This window comes from Amborella trichopoda, chromosome 11 (assembly GCF_054954075.1).
Source record: "Amborella trichopoda isolate Santa Cruz 75 chromosome 11, AtrichopodaSantaCruz75HAP2 v2.0, whole genome shotgun sequence".
NCBI lineage: Eukaryota > Viridiplantae > Streptophyta > Magnoliopsida > Amborellales > Amborellaceae > Amborella > Amborella trichopoda.
The window spans coordinates 2,980,753-2,996,632 of NC_142346.1; the positions used below are offsets into that span (position 1 = coordinate 2,980,753).

The following is a 15,880-nucleotide window of genomic DNA, read 5'->3' on the forward strand; positions in this document are numbered from 1 at the left end:
ATATTGAAAATCTTTGTGATAGCCTTAAAATATATTTTCATCACTACTCAAAAAAATTCAAAGCTTCAAAAATAGTGTAAATTGAATATATCTATGCAAATCTTGAAAATTGACGGTCCTAAAATGCACTATTTCCAAAACTTGAAATCCATTTTTTTCTCGTCTCCATTAATCTTGAGGCCAAGATAATCAATTTGAGGATATTTAGCCATCAAAACAACATCTTCTAGTGAAATTTTTGCGGTGGGCTCCAATTTGATTGTTTAGAACCTCAGGTCTATATAAACTTTTTCCTTACTTGATAGGGCTGCAACCTTACCAAAATATTTTACCTAAATAAATTCTTGAAAGAGGCCGCATCTAAATATGGAAATTTGGATAGGTCCACCTCCATAAATAGTCATGGACATGTGGGTGTCCTCATCACAGTTAATACTACTACCATTGGAAATCAACTTTCCCACCTAAGCGAAACAATCATCCTAAGTCTAGATCTAAGGCAACTACCCAAAATCAATTCTAGTCACTTAAATACTTAATAAATGGATTAGAGTCTTAATTTCTTCAGCGCACTACTGCACGCATTAAAAATCAATTTTCCTCCATATAAATCAATTTTCCTCCATATAGACAGATAATAGTGCTAATATATAGGAAAGTTAATAAAATAACAATAAGGCACGAGCTGCTTAAAACATTTTACTCGTCTATTTTGATGCCCATCAAAAAACATACATAATATGAAATAGTTGTAAAAGGATTAAATGTAAAACTATTTCTCTTAGAGGAGGTTTGATAAATTTTCATATATATTTGAGTCCCCAACAAACTATGGCTATTATAAAAATTTCGTCTTCTACCTAATCTTCCATGAAAGCAAATATCTTGTTTATGCCCCCAAGAAATATTTTTCTTTATCACCAACAAATTATTAGAAATCATCAAACAATTTTATTACATCATTCTTTTTGGCAAATTACATCGTCACAATAGTCTCTCTCTCTCTAACACACACTTGTCCACAGATAGTTGGGGTCGGTAAATATCTCATATTATATCCCTCTCTCTGTAACATGGACACTTCTTGCCCACTCCGGTGTTGCAGAATATTGGGGTTTTCCAATTCTATAGGTAAAGGTGGTTCATGCATACTCTTCCCTTGTAATTTTGCAGGTTCAGGTCTTCATGATGTTAAGAGTATTTTTTAAGCCCTATATGGTACGAGACAAAAGTCTTAACCTTTGCTTCTTTCTTCCTATTTTTCTTGTTATTGTTAGTGTGGGGTCTTCTCACACCAAACTGAATACAACACAAGCTCGCTTGAGCATTCATATTTGTTAAGAATGTGGTCGCCAATTTTTATTCGTTGAGAGAGAGATCCCATAACATCTCGAAGAAAGAGAGAGAGTGTGTGTGTTTTTTACCCATATCGTCTTGTTTTGAGTTTCCCAATGGAGATCTCATGGCTTTGGGGAGCCAGTCGGAACCACCTTTGTCAACTGGGCTCTCGCATTCGCACTTCCACCACCTTGGCCTGCAGAGCTCTTCGGGTTGTTAGCATCTCCGCCTGCCTGATTAGTTAACATTGCCTTCTTCACCTTAACCGATTGGATTACATAAAAGATTAATCAACTATAGCTTCAAAAAATAATCAATCAATAAACAGGAAATTTGTAACAACCCTTCCAAGAATCAAATATTTCTCCCAATTCATTATCATAAATTTGGCAGTTATAAATCTGAACTGCTATTTCAAATTGCAAGCGCATCGCGCTTCCAAGTTCATGAATGCATGACCCCCCATCTCTCTCTCTCTCTGAAAACATGATAATGAAACCAATAAAACTACAAAAAACATTGCAAAATAATTAAACTTCACTCAGATAGAGAAAACCAATAGTACTTTTGTCACCTCAAGAAAATGCGAGCATAATTTCGTTTAATGATTCAAGGGCGTTCCATTAAGAGAAAAAAAAGAAACATTGTTTAAATTTTTTGCTCAACAATAAAGACAAAACAACAAATAATAACTACCATAACCAAATTGAAGTGCAAAAGATAAATGCAACGATGATGGGTGCAGTTTCTATAAGGTGTCAATCTTAAACAATCAAAGTAAGGCACACCTTCAAACCATGTCGGAAGACACAATTTTAGATCTCAAAATCCTCACAATGATCTGAAATCTACTTTCACCTCTAATTATCAAATTTTAAATCTCCAAAAGTGGTCCACATCGAGTAGATGTATGAAAACTTGAAAATCGTGAAAATAGAAGGTCCAAATGATATGTTACAATAAGATGTTACACTAATCTTTACCCTTTTCAATATCAAGGCCAACAATCCCCTCATGAATCTTGCATCTTGAACATGTAGACTCTGATTCTAGGGAGGTTATTACAAAGGAGAAAGTATGGAATATAACAAAATGAAGCTCCAAACAACGGGGGATCAGTTGTGGCTGATAAGAGAGAAGAATAGCAAGTAGCGCAAAGAGAAGGAAAACTGGGAAAACCCTCAAAGCACTGCCATGAAAACAGAGGGGTTGCATTTCAGATCTCAGAGGGGGGGGCGAAGAGAGAAGAACAGCATGTCAGCTTATAGCTATACAGCTGGAAATGAGTCATCAAAGATTTTCCCAACCACAAGCTCATGGGATACAGAGTTGGGCACATGGATTTACTCAAGGTCAGTGGAACCCAAACATCATTAAAAGAAATTCTAACGAGCCAAGGGATTCAAAATTTCAAAGTTCAAAAATTTTGAGTTTCAAAAGGCCCCCCCCGGGCAAAATTCGGAATAAGAAAAATGAAAAGAGAACCAGGTTCATATGGGTGCTACACATACCTACTACAGAGTGAATATGTACTGTTGATCAATCATTTGAATAATCAAGTGGAGATTGAGATGAGAATGACATTATTCAGAATGTGAATCATGCTAAGAAGGGAGATCATCAAGATGAATGGTGATGCCCAATTCTCTGACTTAGACCACACTCACGCCCCTTTCAGGAAAGTTAACCAAAGGCTTTTTGGAGCCAAAAAGAGGTCGTCCCCCTTGAACTGCCAAATTTGGCCCTTCCTAAGCTACCCTCAATTTTCCCATGTCAATTCTTACCCCATAAATGAGATGCAAGACCACTGAGTACTAGGCCAGTACAAATTTTGAAGGTCACCAACCTTTGGTGATATACAACTATGAGCATGCTCACCATATCATGTTGGACCCAGAGAGTGAGGAAGATGAAAACCACAACCACCCTCGCGATGTCACTGCATTGACGAGGCTTTACACATGGAAGACTGGAGAATCCTCTGACGCTGCTAGCCTGATGATTGCGCAGCTGGAAGTGGAGAAGCAAACTAAATGAACTGGATTCCCTACTTTGGCTATTAGATATCCTCCCATATCTGCAAATCAAAAAGAAACAGGGGAACAGAAAGATGACAGAAAATCCATTGACTCAGCCAAGGAGAGAAGAATTTCTGAGTCCATTCCAAACATCGGAGGAATATTCAATGCGAGGAATGTTGACTACAATGAGTCAATGGAGATCATCGCAAATGATTTCAGAGCATATACCAGGAAAATAAGTGAAGGCATACCTGAGGATGCATGCAGACCAAAGAAAACAATAGAATGAGGAAAGCCCAAAGGCAGCTAGACATACCTAGCGTGCAAGAATAAATATGACAGAAATTTAAAATTTGTACATGAAAGGAGGGCTAACACTGAGCCCATTGTTGTTGTGTCTCTCAATAACAATGGAGTCACCAGGCACAGGAAGAGGTATACTTCCTCATAAAAAATTTATGTTGAAATGTACAGGGCTCAGGCCGTACAGAAGAAAGAATGATCTCTTATTTTTAATCCAGAGTGAAAAGCTAGACTTTGATGCTACAAGAGACAAAAGCGGAGACCCGGATATTCAATTTGTGAATGCAATTTGTGCTAGACGCTCAGTAGATGGTTTTATGGAATGATGCTTTTAGGAATGCAAGGGGTATTTGGAAGGTTTGGGATCCCACTGTTGTTAACTGGTCTAATTTTTTTGTTAATAGCACGTCCGTTTCTGTGCTCTTTGAAGGTCCCATTTCTGGTTCCAAGTGGATACTTCCGAATATTTCTGTCCCTAATTGGCTTGATAAAAGGATGGTTTTTTTAGAAAGTTTGGTGAATGTCAATATGAATTATAGTTATTTGTGATATCTTGGAGGTGATGTTAATGTAATTAGATGGCCTCATGAGTCGTTGTCGCAGTCTCAACTCCATGCATCTGTAGGATTCCCCAATTCTGTCAATTGAAATCAATAAAACTTGGTTACGTTATCAGATGACTGTTTCCAAACAACAAAATTAGATGGCTTTCGACATCCCCTTCCCTACTCTCTGCTCTGCCCCCAAACTAATCTCGGTGGCCCATGAGTCCTAATCTGAAGTCACAGAAAATTTTTGAGCATCCCTGGTAGGGGCCTTCACTCCTCAACGAGGCGACTCCCGTGGAATCGAGAAATGGGGCAAATCTGTATGGGCAGAGCCTTCCCTACTATGCAAAAAACTTTCAGATGGCTCCACTCTCTTCTCTTTCTCTCTAGCTGCTGGTGCTCAAAAAGCTCTGAACTCAGCAAATCCAAGCATGCGAGGAACCTCCTTATCACTCTCTAGATGGTCAAAAGACTAGGGAGCCTATCGACTTCAGAAGATTTGGCTCACAGCTTCAGCCATCGCTCTTCACTCCTGGAATATCTCGACCTTCAAAGCCATTGGCAATGCATGCAGGACGTTCGTGGCTGTTCATTGGCAATCTCTGGAGCATTTACCACTAGGATCCATTCAATATGCTGGACCCACTTCCTTCCTTACTCTGGCTGGAGGTAGGAGGAAGGTATTACCAAGTTCTTTTGGAATGTTACAATGCCTTGTGTCTGTCTCTAGAATGAAGCATAGCAGAGAGTCGAGACTTCAGAACCAGACGTTCCCACTTCCAGAGAATCAATCCCAGTGGACGGTGGTGGCTCCTAGGAGGAAGCAGGCCCGTCGATCTAGAAGACCTCAATTCCATCACCGTCGACCCTATCGGGAAGGATGGAAATCCACAGTGCCCCTGACACCTCGATCGAGGAGACTTTTCCGTTGGACACGGTTGATCCTCTACAAGAACCTACCTCCCTCCCCCCTGATGATGAACCTTGAGCACCCCAATCACCTACCCAGCTGCCATCAGTCACCAAAAGGCTGCCCCTCCCTGTCCCAGTTGTAGAGTCCCCTGACGTAATCCATCCCTTTCCTCTCTCCGATGTAGAACCTCCTAACGTGCCCCCTGATACTGAGCTGCCCCCTCCTATCTCCGAGTCTGCTCAACTTTCAGAGGGTCCCCCACTTTTGCTGCCAGCCAGCAAATCTTCCATTCCTAACGAAGGACTTGTAGTCAGGTCTTCTATTCTTAGTCCCCATCCTCTGTCTTGAGATACCCCTCTATCCTCCTAGGGGATTTCTCCATCAGTCAAGCTGCCAACCTTTCCCTCCCCTCTCCCCTATATCTCTTTTGGTTCTCTCAAAGGCCTCTCTGACCTGGCTGCACTCTTGCAACCAAGTCTTTCGCCTCTGCCGCAATCTGCAACCTATGGTTCATCCCCTCGATTGATAGACCCCACCCCTTCTTCTTCCTTTGGCTCTCTGCATCCCCATATCCCTCTGCCTTCCACTCTTTCTCCTCCTCTCCTTGCCCCTTTCAACTCACACCCTCTCTCACTCTGCTCCCGAGCTCCTCTCTCCGAGGATCCACCTTCCTCGTTTGGGGAAGCTTCTCCTCCGCCTCTGGTACTCAATCGTTCTCCAGATATGGACCCTCGGTCCTCGGGTAACCCAGCTCCAGCCCTAAAAGGTATTTTACGTGTACCCCTCAACCCTTACAGTGGGGACCCACTTATAATCTATGTTCCCCCAGGTTCTCCTCCCTCAGTGATCTCTTTCGATGGGGTCTCCAACCTTTGTGTCTCTTTCCCATCGCCTATTGCTCCCCCGCGCATTCCCCCGGGTTATACTCAGTTAAAGGAGATTCATCCTCCTCTTGCAATGATCCCAGCCCCACCCCGTCTCTTCTCTCGCTCCCATCACGTCTAGACTTCCTATGGTCCCTCTCTCTGAGCCTTCTCTCTTTTTGAGCCTCAAACCTTTCTCTATTTCTAACTTCTTTCACACTTCCTCTTCTTTGATCCTTCCCCCAGTTGTTGAAGAACCGGAAGATCCTTTGAGCTTCTATGACGACTCAGAAGACCACAACCCAAACCCTGAAAAAGACAAGCTCTTCGGCTCGACAGTGGCGATCTTCCACCCTACTCTAGAGGATGGCCTGGCTCCTATAGGCATCTAGAAAGCTTCTTCTTACTCACTGCCCACCCCTTCCCTCCTGAGGACGAGGAAAAGCTCACAGAACTATAGCTTCGGATCCTCGTAGGGCTCTTCTGAAGAATATCAATCCCCAATTTCGGTAACATCCTCTTTTATCGATCGAATGCACGAAGCACAACGAAAGATTCAATCTGTCATGCTGGTGATGGGATTCTCGCATACAGGCCCAGAGGGCCCTTTTCAAGAATTCTTCAAGGTGGACTTACAATTAAAATCTAAGGTAAGCTGAGAGGGAAGCTAGGAACTAGCTAATCTAGCCTCGGGTATCAATTGCGACCGACCTATCCTCTTCCTCTATCCTTCTCTAATCTTCCACTGGCGCTTTCTCCAAGTGGCTCAATGGTCCGGCATTCCCCAAGGAACTCCCCTCTCACTCTTGACCCTAAATGTTAATCTTATCTTTGAATATTCGAGGATTGAGACTGCCCTTCAAAAAGCAATCCGTAAGAGATCTTTATTTAAAACATCACCCCACCATTCTTGTCCTGACTGAAACTAAACTTCCCTCCCCAGCTCTCCAACAAGTTAAACAGGTAGAAGACCTTTTCAATGGGAGGCTCTCCCAGCTGTAGGGACCTCAGGAGGAATATGGGCAATTTGGGACCCTTCCGAACATTTTCTTTCCTCAGTCATAGCTTCCTATTTTGTCATTTTGTTCCTGTTCAAGGTTTATGATGGCCTCCAATGGAAATTCTTGAGCGTCTATGGCCCCAACCAAGATGCTCTTAGGCCTCAACTTTGGAACGAACTCAACTCTGTTGCACCTCTCCCCAATTCGAAATGGTGTATTGGGGGGGACTTCAACATTACTAGATGGTCTTTCGAGAAATTCATCCTCTAGAATTTCTCCTGCCATGAACCTGTTTTCTGGTTTCATCTTTGATAACCAGCTCCTTGACCTTCTAATCCAAGGAGCACAATTCACTTGGTCCAACCACGCCGTTTCTTGATTTCCTTAGACTAGGACGCTACCTTTGCTGGCTCTCACGTAGTAACCTTGCCTAAACCCACATCAGACCACTACCCCTTGCTCCTAAATACTGACCCATCATCCAGAGGCCCCAAACCTTTTAGATTCGAACTCTCCTGGCTCCAAGAAAGTTCTCTGGTCTCTCTTCTACCAGCTTGGTGGTCATCACTCTCGCAATCAATTTTCGGATGGGTTGGTTTCAGACTGCAACGAAAACTAAAACTTCTAAAAGTTCAGTTGAGGTCCTGGAGTAAGACCTTACCAGGGTCTTCCGCATCGCAAAAGAACGAAACCCTTGAGGAAATCAAACACTTAGATGCGGAGGACGAATCTAGAAGCCTTCTTCCATCTGAGTCTTAGCGGATAACTTTCCTTGAAAGTGCTCTACCAGTTAATTCTCAAGAAAGAGAGCTTTTGGGCACAAAGATCCTGGGTAAAATGGCTTAAGAAGGGTGATCTCAACACGGGATTCTTCAACAAGATGGCCAACTATAGGAAAAGGGATAATACCATCTCGCATCTCAAGGTAGGGGATAGATGCATAGACCAACCTATTGAAATCGAGGACACCATTATTGCTTAGCTCCCTTAGGACCGAGACCAGCGATGGGAGACATTCAATTCCATCTGCTCCCCCCTGAAAAAGTGGCCTGGTTAGAGAGACCTTCCTCAGAGGAAGAAATTATTGCCACCATCTCAAGCCTGGCAGCGGATAGAGCACCGGATCCGGACGGATTTCCCATAGCTCCTTTCAAAGAGTTCTAGGAATCCTTTTGGGGTGACTTCTTGGCTCTTTTCCCTGAATTTCATTCAAGAGAGGTCATTCACTGAGCAATGAATGCAACCTTTATAGCATTAGTTCCAAAGATTGAAGAAGCTGAATGCTTGAAGGATTTTCGTCCCATTAGCTTGGTCAATTCAACCTACAAGATCATAGCTAAGGTGCTAGCTTCTCGCCTTAAGGAAGTGCTGCATCACATGGTATCCCCCTCCCAAACTGCATTTGTCAAAGATCACCAAATTTTAGATGAGGCACTAGTTGCTCATGAATGCGTCCACTCACGATATATTGCCAACATCCTGGGTTTGATCGTAAAATTAGACTTGGAAAACGCATATGACCATGTGGACTGGGCCATTCTCGAAGAGACCCAATCGAGGATGGGGTTTGGAAGTAGATGGAGAGGCTGGATGAGAGCTTGCTATAGCCAACCCTACTTCTCAATCCTCATCAATGGGTCTCCTAAAGATTTTTTCCCCTCCTCTAGGGATTGACGTCAAGGGGATCCTCTATCCCTTTTTCTCTTCGCCATAGCTGCAGAAGTGTTTAGTCAATCTATCTTCAGGATCTTTGCTGCGGGCCTGATGAATGGGTTCGCATGTGACACCAATGGTCCAGTTGTCTCCCATCTCCAGTATGCGGATGACACTGTGGTAGGTATTTTGTAATGCCCTAACAGAGGAAGTTGACTATCAATTCTGGTTCCTAAGGTGCTTCAAATTTGCAACTGGATTTAAGGAGAACTTCAAGAAGACCAAAATGATAGGGATCTCAGTTACTCCTGAAGAGGTCAAAGCCCTCGCAAACCTATGGGGTTTTGAGGCAGAAGAACTGCTTTCCAAACACCTAGGCCTACCACTGTGCGTAGGTAAACCGAAAAAGAGGCTTTGGTCGAATATCCTCGATACAGTAGATCGAAAATTCACAGGTTGGAAAGGAAGATTCCTTTCACAAGCAGGCAGGCTTACTCTTATCAAAGCCACTGGAGCCAACATCTCGATCTATCATATGTCCCTATTCCGCATGCCTATGGTGGTAGTAGAGAGGATAGAAAAGCTTATTCGAAGATTCTTTTGGTCAGGGGATGCCACTACCCATAAGTTCCATCTTATTGCCTGGGATAAGCTAAGCCAACCGAAAAGATTGGGAGGACTGGGAATTCGAAACATTAGACAGCAGAATGTCGTCCTACTAGGCAAATGGTGGTGGCGACTCCTAACTCTAAGGGGACAGCTGTGGATAGACATTTTGAGGTTTAAATACCGAATTCCCTCTACCCCTTGGCTATTGGAGTTGAGATCCTACCCCAGGGCCTCGGGGGTATGAAAATCCATTACCTCTACCTTTTACATGTTCTCCAAAGGGATCAGGTTTCAACCTAGAGAGGGAAATAGAATTCGATTCTGGTCAGACTTGTGATTGGGGCAGCAAACTCTTAAAGACCAATTTCCAGAACTTTTCTCTCTGGCGCGACATCAAACGGCCTCTGTAGCAGACGAAATGAGAATGGAGGGGACCTCTAGAACTTGGAACCCTCACTTCAGGAGGAATCTTACAGACTTCGAAATAAACTTATTCTCAAACCTCGCAAACTCCCTGTCATCTTGTTTTCTAGTTCAACAGTCTCTTCCTTCTACACTTTCATTACTCAATCACCAACCTTTCCTCTTAACCCCTCCTCAATAGTGGCCCGAGCTTGGAACTCTTTTGTGCCTCCAAGATTACAACTGTTCATGTGGATCGCGCTATCCTCAAAAGTGCTCCCGATGGATCATCTACAAAGGAGAGGTTTCTCTCTTCCAAATCAATGCTCCCTGTGCGTTAATGACGAGGAGTCAAATTCTCACTTGTTCCTGTTGTGCCAGTTCGCTTTCGACATACGGGGGAGGATTCTTTCTCTCTTCAACATACAGTGGGTTTTACCCAAAGTGGTCCCTTCCCTACTTAGTGTTATTGAACCATTCCCATGGTCCAAGACAGGTATCCTGTCATGGAAAACGGCGATCGTAGCTATTGTCTGAGCTCTTTGGATAGAACGCAATAATAGGATCTTTCGTGGGGAATATGCAACACCTTCTGTGGTGTTCTCCAAACTCAAGTCACAGCTTGTCTTTGGACAACCAACCACAAAAACTTTCAAGGTGTCCCAACTTCAGCTTTCTACCAGAATTAGAAAGCCACTCTTCAGCATTCCATTAGAAGACCTCCTAGAGCTTCAAATTGGCACCCTCCTGCCGCAGGACTACTCAAGCTAAACTTCGATGGGTGTTCGCTAGGAAATCCCGGTCCCTCAGGAGTTGGAGCTGTTCTTAGAGACCACGCAGGCACCACAGTAGCTGTGACGTCCAAGTTTGTAGGCCACATGGACTCCATGGAGGCTGAAACTATAGCGCTATTAGAGGGTGTCAGAATTATTCAATCCTTCACTAATATGACCTTTTTAATAGAGGGAGATTCCAAGAATGTCATCTCTTGGGCCAATAACCCCTCTTCTATTCCATGGGTCCTAAATCACATCTTTGACAAAATCTTCCACCTCTGCAGGGGTTTGATCGTCATCTGGAAGCACACGTGGAGGGGAAGCAAACCACGTCGCAGACACCATGGCCAAAGCAGCGGCTCTCGGTGAAGGAACTTAAGTCGTTTCGGAATGGATTTCTTTTCATCGGTTTCGTTGTTTTAACGTAACCTTCAAAAAGAAGGCCTTTGTATTTCATTTTTCTCTACTCTCTCTCTCTCTCTCACCTTGTACATCTGCTATCTGTCAGATAGCTCTCTCTCTCTCTCCCCCCATTGTACTCTTTACTTAAAATATAAAAGTTAACACTTTCAAAAAACGAGGACATTCCTCCCTTTCATTAGTTTGAGGATATAAAGTATTGACCCAATTATTGAACAGTAGGAATTCTATTGGGAAGGGCAACAAGACTAACATCCAGTTGAAACGTGGCTGACTGAAACTCTTTTATGCCATAAATATCATGATGTGTTTGCTACAGCATGATATACTATTGCGAAAGTTCAGGAGAAGGTGGAGGGGACTAGCCACAAAATTACATGGTCAATCCACAGCAGTCAACGAAGAGTCTCAGATAGATTTCATTGGGAAATTCACTAACCTCATGGACCTGTTTCATCGGGAAATTCACTAATCTCATGGACCTGGTACAATGACTATATTACATCCCACAAAAAGAAGATGAACAAGTGTGGGGGCTTACTCGCCTGGGTGATTTCGTGGTTTAGCTCTTTGTATAGGCTCTTGCATGCAGATAGATATATATCCTTTGACGTTACTATTACCTTAGTATGGGGCTTTCCAGTACACCCCACAAAGTGCAGACATTCCCATGGTTAGCGGCGTGAACAAGCCTTCCCACAATGGAAAATTTAAGGAAAAGGGGGTTTACTATGTGTAAGTTGAATCGATATTCAGTATGTGCTGCTATTCCGAGATATAGTTTGATAATAATTTAGAGAAATTGCTGCCTCACCTTTCATGTTCATAAAAGGGTCGCTAGATGGGTTCCTCCCACACAAGGATGCCTTAAACTTAATTTTGATGGGGGCTCCCAAGGGAACCTTAGAGTGGCTGGCATGGGGTGTGTGATTGGAAATCACACAGGCAAAAATAGTAATCTCTTATGTGGTGTATAACAGCTAATGCGACTGGAGCGCAATCTCTCCACAAGGCTTAGACTGTTGAAGGCTATGGAGGGGGCAAAAATGTCCAAAGAGACTCGGAGAATGTGATCAGCTGTTGTACAAGCTCAGCGAACCTACCATGGCAATCAACATTTGAGTAGGGACAATATATCATTAACTCATTGCTATGGAGAGGCCAATGCAGAGGAGGATCATTTGGCCAAAGGAGGAATAGACCAACCAATGTAGGTAATTATATCGCTTACTTCTTTGTAATGTAATGTTCCTTTGTTTCCGTATAGCCTACAGAAAATTTATACGTGTACATATTCACAGATATTAATGCAATATATCCAAAAGAGAGAGAAGGAGAGGGAGAGGGACATACTGCTGCAAGCCGTTGCCTGTGCTGATCATTCACGGGCTACAGGTCATCTCCCAAAGCAAGAAACCAAAGGCAAGAAATCAGAGAGAAAGCTTTTTATTGCGAGGCAAAGAACGAGAAGAGGCCTGCATATAACACTAAGTCCCCTCATTAAGTAGACTAGTGTTCCCCTTGAGAACATTGCTACTACCTTGGGAGAAAACATTGTATAAGAAGAACCTTACCGGCTTCTTGTAGCTTTTAATCTCATCTATACCAAATCCAGGAAGTGTCATATTCCAGTTCCTTTCTGCAAGGACAAGAAAAAAGAAATAATACATCAAAGAAACAGTGTATCCAAGGTGCAAGCATTGATGTTCCTGCAGCATAACATCAATTCATGTATAGAAAGAGAAAGAGAGGACCCACGACTCACAAAAAATAACAATGCATAATAACACTATTCCCCCATAAGACCAGTTCCTCTATGGGCAGTATCCTTTGAATTTATTAATTCATTTATTTTTTGATAAGCTTATTGATTTATTTTTCTTAATGGTATTGGTATTAGCATTACATTGTCGTTGTTGCTCCTGCTGCTGCTGCTGTTGTTGTTCTCCTGCTAGTACTACCACTTTCGTTTTGGTAGGCCAGCTTGGTTTGAAAGAACGAGGTTCAAAACCATTGCAAACCGAGTGTCTCACCATTACACCGAAGGCATGTTGACTAATACAGTACTAGTATTAATCGTTTTCATGGCTTTCTTTCTATGAAGGGTATGTGTTGGAGGAGAGTGACTTACCCCATGCTCCCCACACCCACCAGCCCCCCTCCAACCACCACTAACCCCCTATTATGCCAAAGACGCCCACCTCCACCACCCACCGGCCACCACCTCCAAATCCTAAACCACCTCTCCAACACCCCTCCCAACAGCAAGTTCATCTGAATCTGAGGAGAGAAACCAGATCAATGGACAACCCATATTAACAAAACGATAAAGCATCCCCAAGTTCTTCTCAGAAATTGTTCAATCAGATTCCAACCTGTTTTTCTTCCCAATATGTTATACTCTACACTACAGATCAGAGATGGAAATTAGAGGAAACCATCAGAGTAATGAATGAATTCAAGAGTAGTTTGATAGGGTTTTTTGCTGAAGCTAGACCTCAATGGAGCTTCATGGTGCAGAAAATCACAAACGTATGGAAGCTTATACTTGATATTATCTCCAAAGGCAAGAAACACATTCTCCTCAAATTTGAAGAAGAAGAGGATGCATCAAGGCTTATAATCGCAGTCCCTGTTTCACAAGGGGAGTACATTTCCACCTAGAAACATGGAATGCCAGACAGCTGCCAGAAAAACCAAAGATCAAATCTATACCCATTTTGGTTTGACTGCCAAACCTACCATTCGTTGGTGGTCTCCTAAATCTCTCCAGCAAATTGCAGCTGCTATCACCAGGCCTATCTCAATGGACAACGCTACCAAGCACCACAAACAACTGAATTTTCTATTGTGTGCAACGAGGTTCTTTCTGGAAACCACATTGCCAAAGGAGATTGACACTGAACTTGGTGAAGGAGAGAAAATATGAGAGGATAAAATCCATCAGCACCTTTTGCTGGACAACAGGTTACACATCAGCTTAATTGCGCCAAATCAAAAAACCAATTGAAGAAGAGAGAGCCAATGGCTTGGCGGAAGATTGAAAATCAAGATGAGGCCAAAGAACTCCAGCATAGGAGTCACAATGGGCTGAATGACCTGGCCCAGTCCAGTCAGCCTGGCCCTTAAAAAATTGGGAATGGGCCAAAAAAGGTGGTCCGAGGGCCAGGCCAAGGATAAGCAAGCACGGCCCCAAGGTATGGCCAGGCTGGTTCGGCCCATACCTGATAAAGCCAAGGCTGGGCCTAGGCCAGGGCATCTTCGGCCCGGTCAGGAACTGGGCCAGGCCTATGGGACTAGGGCCAGTGCTGGCTCAGCCCGCTGCCAGCCCTACTCCAGCATCAACAGAAATGGAGAAGGAAGACAAAAGGCAGAAGTCTACCCATAAAAGTTAAGAGCTCAAAAGAAGTTCAATCAAAGGAAGGAAATCCTTTTTAAAACCATTAGGCATTTCTGGGCACGAGAAGAAGGGCCTGAAGCACAGCCGAAATAAAGTAAATTCCAAAAAGAAAGCAGAGGAGTCCGAACAATGTGAGGTGGTTCTGGAAATAACAAATGTAGAACTCTTCCCAGAACAAGAGACCAACAACTCAAACTTACAGGTGCTAAATTAAGAAAAGAAACAAAGGTTCAATCATGAGGAAGAAAAAGGTAAAAGCGGCATGATAAGCAACCACCTTTATGTCTATGAAAGAAAAGAAATCAATGAGCATATGGAAGGGGAACGAAGGAAGAATGAGACATGAAGCTATGCTCCACATAAATATCATAGAGATAGTCACCAACTCACCAAAAAGCAGCTTGAAGAGGCAAACAAATTCGTGAAGAAAACTAGTAAATCTCGCATAAAATAGTGGAACTTGTGCTACCGGAATTCTTGAAAGAGAAAAGGGGAAGGCGGCCAAGACAATTACCAGAAGGACACACAAACACACACAAGAAAGGTCTTTGCACAGAAATCCAACTTGAAAATGAAGAAACTTATCCAAAAGAAGAGCGCCAAGAACACCTGCAAATTAGAGATCCCAGGAACTCACCAGAATCCTATTCCGACAAATAGAAAACGGCTCATCAAAAGAAAAATGTTGAACCCTCACTAGCTCAGAACAAAAATCTTGAGTCTTTGTTGGATGGTTCAAACTTAGATCTAGATCAAAGATGTTTATTGGACAACCCATAGTTACCAAAATCTCTGGTTCCGAAACCCGATCCCGCATTTCTATTAAGGAATCTCCACAGAAACCGTTTTTTGGAACCAAAGAAACTCAATTCCTTAATTTCAGAATCTCGATTCGACACATCTTTAGAAACCATTTTTCAGAACCAAGGAAACTTGATTCCTTAGTTTCAAAATCTCGATTCAACACATCTTTAGAAACCATTTATCGTAACCAAGGAAACTAGATTTCTTAATTTCAAAATCTCGATCCAACACATCTTTAGAAACATGAACCCAATAATTGTGCGTAGACGTTTCCAAATATATCGAATCTAGATTCCAACGTGGATTAAATCTTGATTCCACGCCAATTGGAGTAGAAATCTTCCTTCGAATACTTCTAGTGGTTGCAGGGTTTCATTATTTTACTTATGCCACCCTAGGTGGCCTTTACTTTAAATTTAAAATATAACTGGTAAATACAACACATACAATTAAAAGTACAACCATGCGTAGACATAATCCTAAGTCAGTTTCACAATTTAGAAATACTTGTCTTTTGTATATAATGATCGTAAGTTCAATGGTCAACACAATCACTTTAAAATTTGGGAAATAATAAGAGACATCCAATATAGGTTCTAAAGTTGATGAGGCTTAAGATGTACTTGAGGCTTCCTTCTCCATAAAAATGAAATCTGGATTCCTAATGGGGGTCATCAACGGCATTCAATAGTCTGTATTATTATAAATCTCGATCTCATACCGGCATGGATCTCTGATCCATATAGTTCAGAAACTTGATTCCAAATATGTTAGAACCCCGATTCCAAACAGCAACATATCTCTGTTCCACATATGTTAGAAACTCGAT

At 42.6% G+C, this 15,880-nt stretch overlaps 1 protein-coding gene across 8 annotated transcripts in view; it reads right to left on the minus strand.

Annotated features, from left to right (window-relative positions):
• Positions 1-928: 928 nt before the first annotated feature.
• The window catches only part of TAF12 (TBP-associated factor 12), a 40,840-nt gene continuing 25,888 nt past the window's right edge, over positions 929-15,880 (minus strand). The window contains exons 6-9 of one of the 8 annotated variants that reach the window (XR_016044511.1): positions 12,422-12,486; positions 12,201-12,236; positions 3,217-3,415; positions 929-1,598 (exon numbers count right to left, since the gene is read on the minus strand). Coding sequence is in view for 3 of the 8 variants with exons in the window: in XM_020671687.2 (XP_020527346.1) it covers positions 1,461-1,598; positions 3,217-3,348; positions 12,201-12,236; positions 12,422-12,486 (371 nt within the window). In the remaining 5 variants the exon portion in view is untranslated. Of the gene's footprint in view, positions 1,599-3,216; positions 3,416-12,200; positions 12,335-12,421; positions 12,487-15,880 lie in introns of those variants that run through there. The other 7 variants (XR_016044512.1, XM_020671687.2, XR_002282145.2 and 4 more) reach the window with 7 other exon arrangements.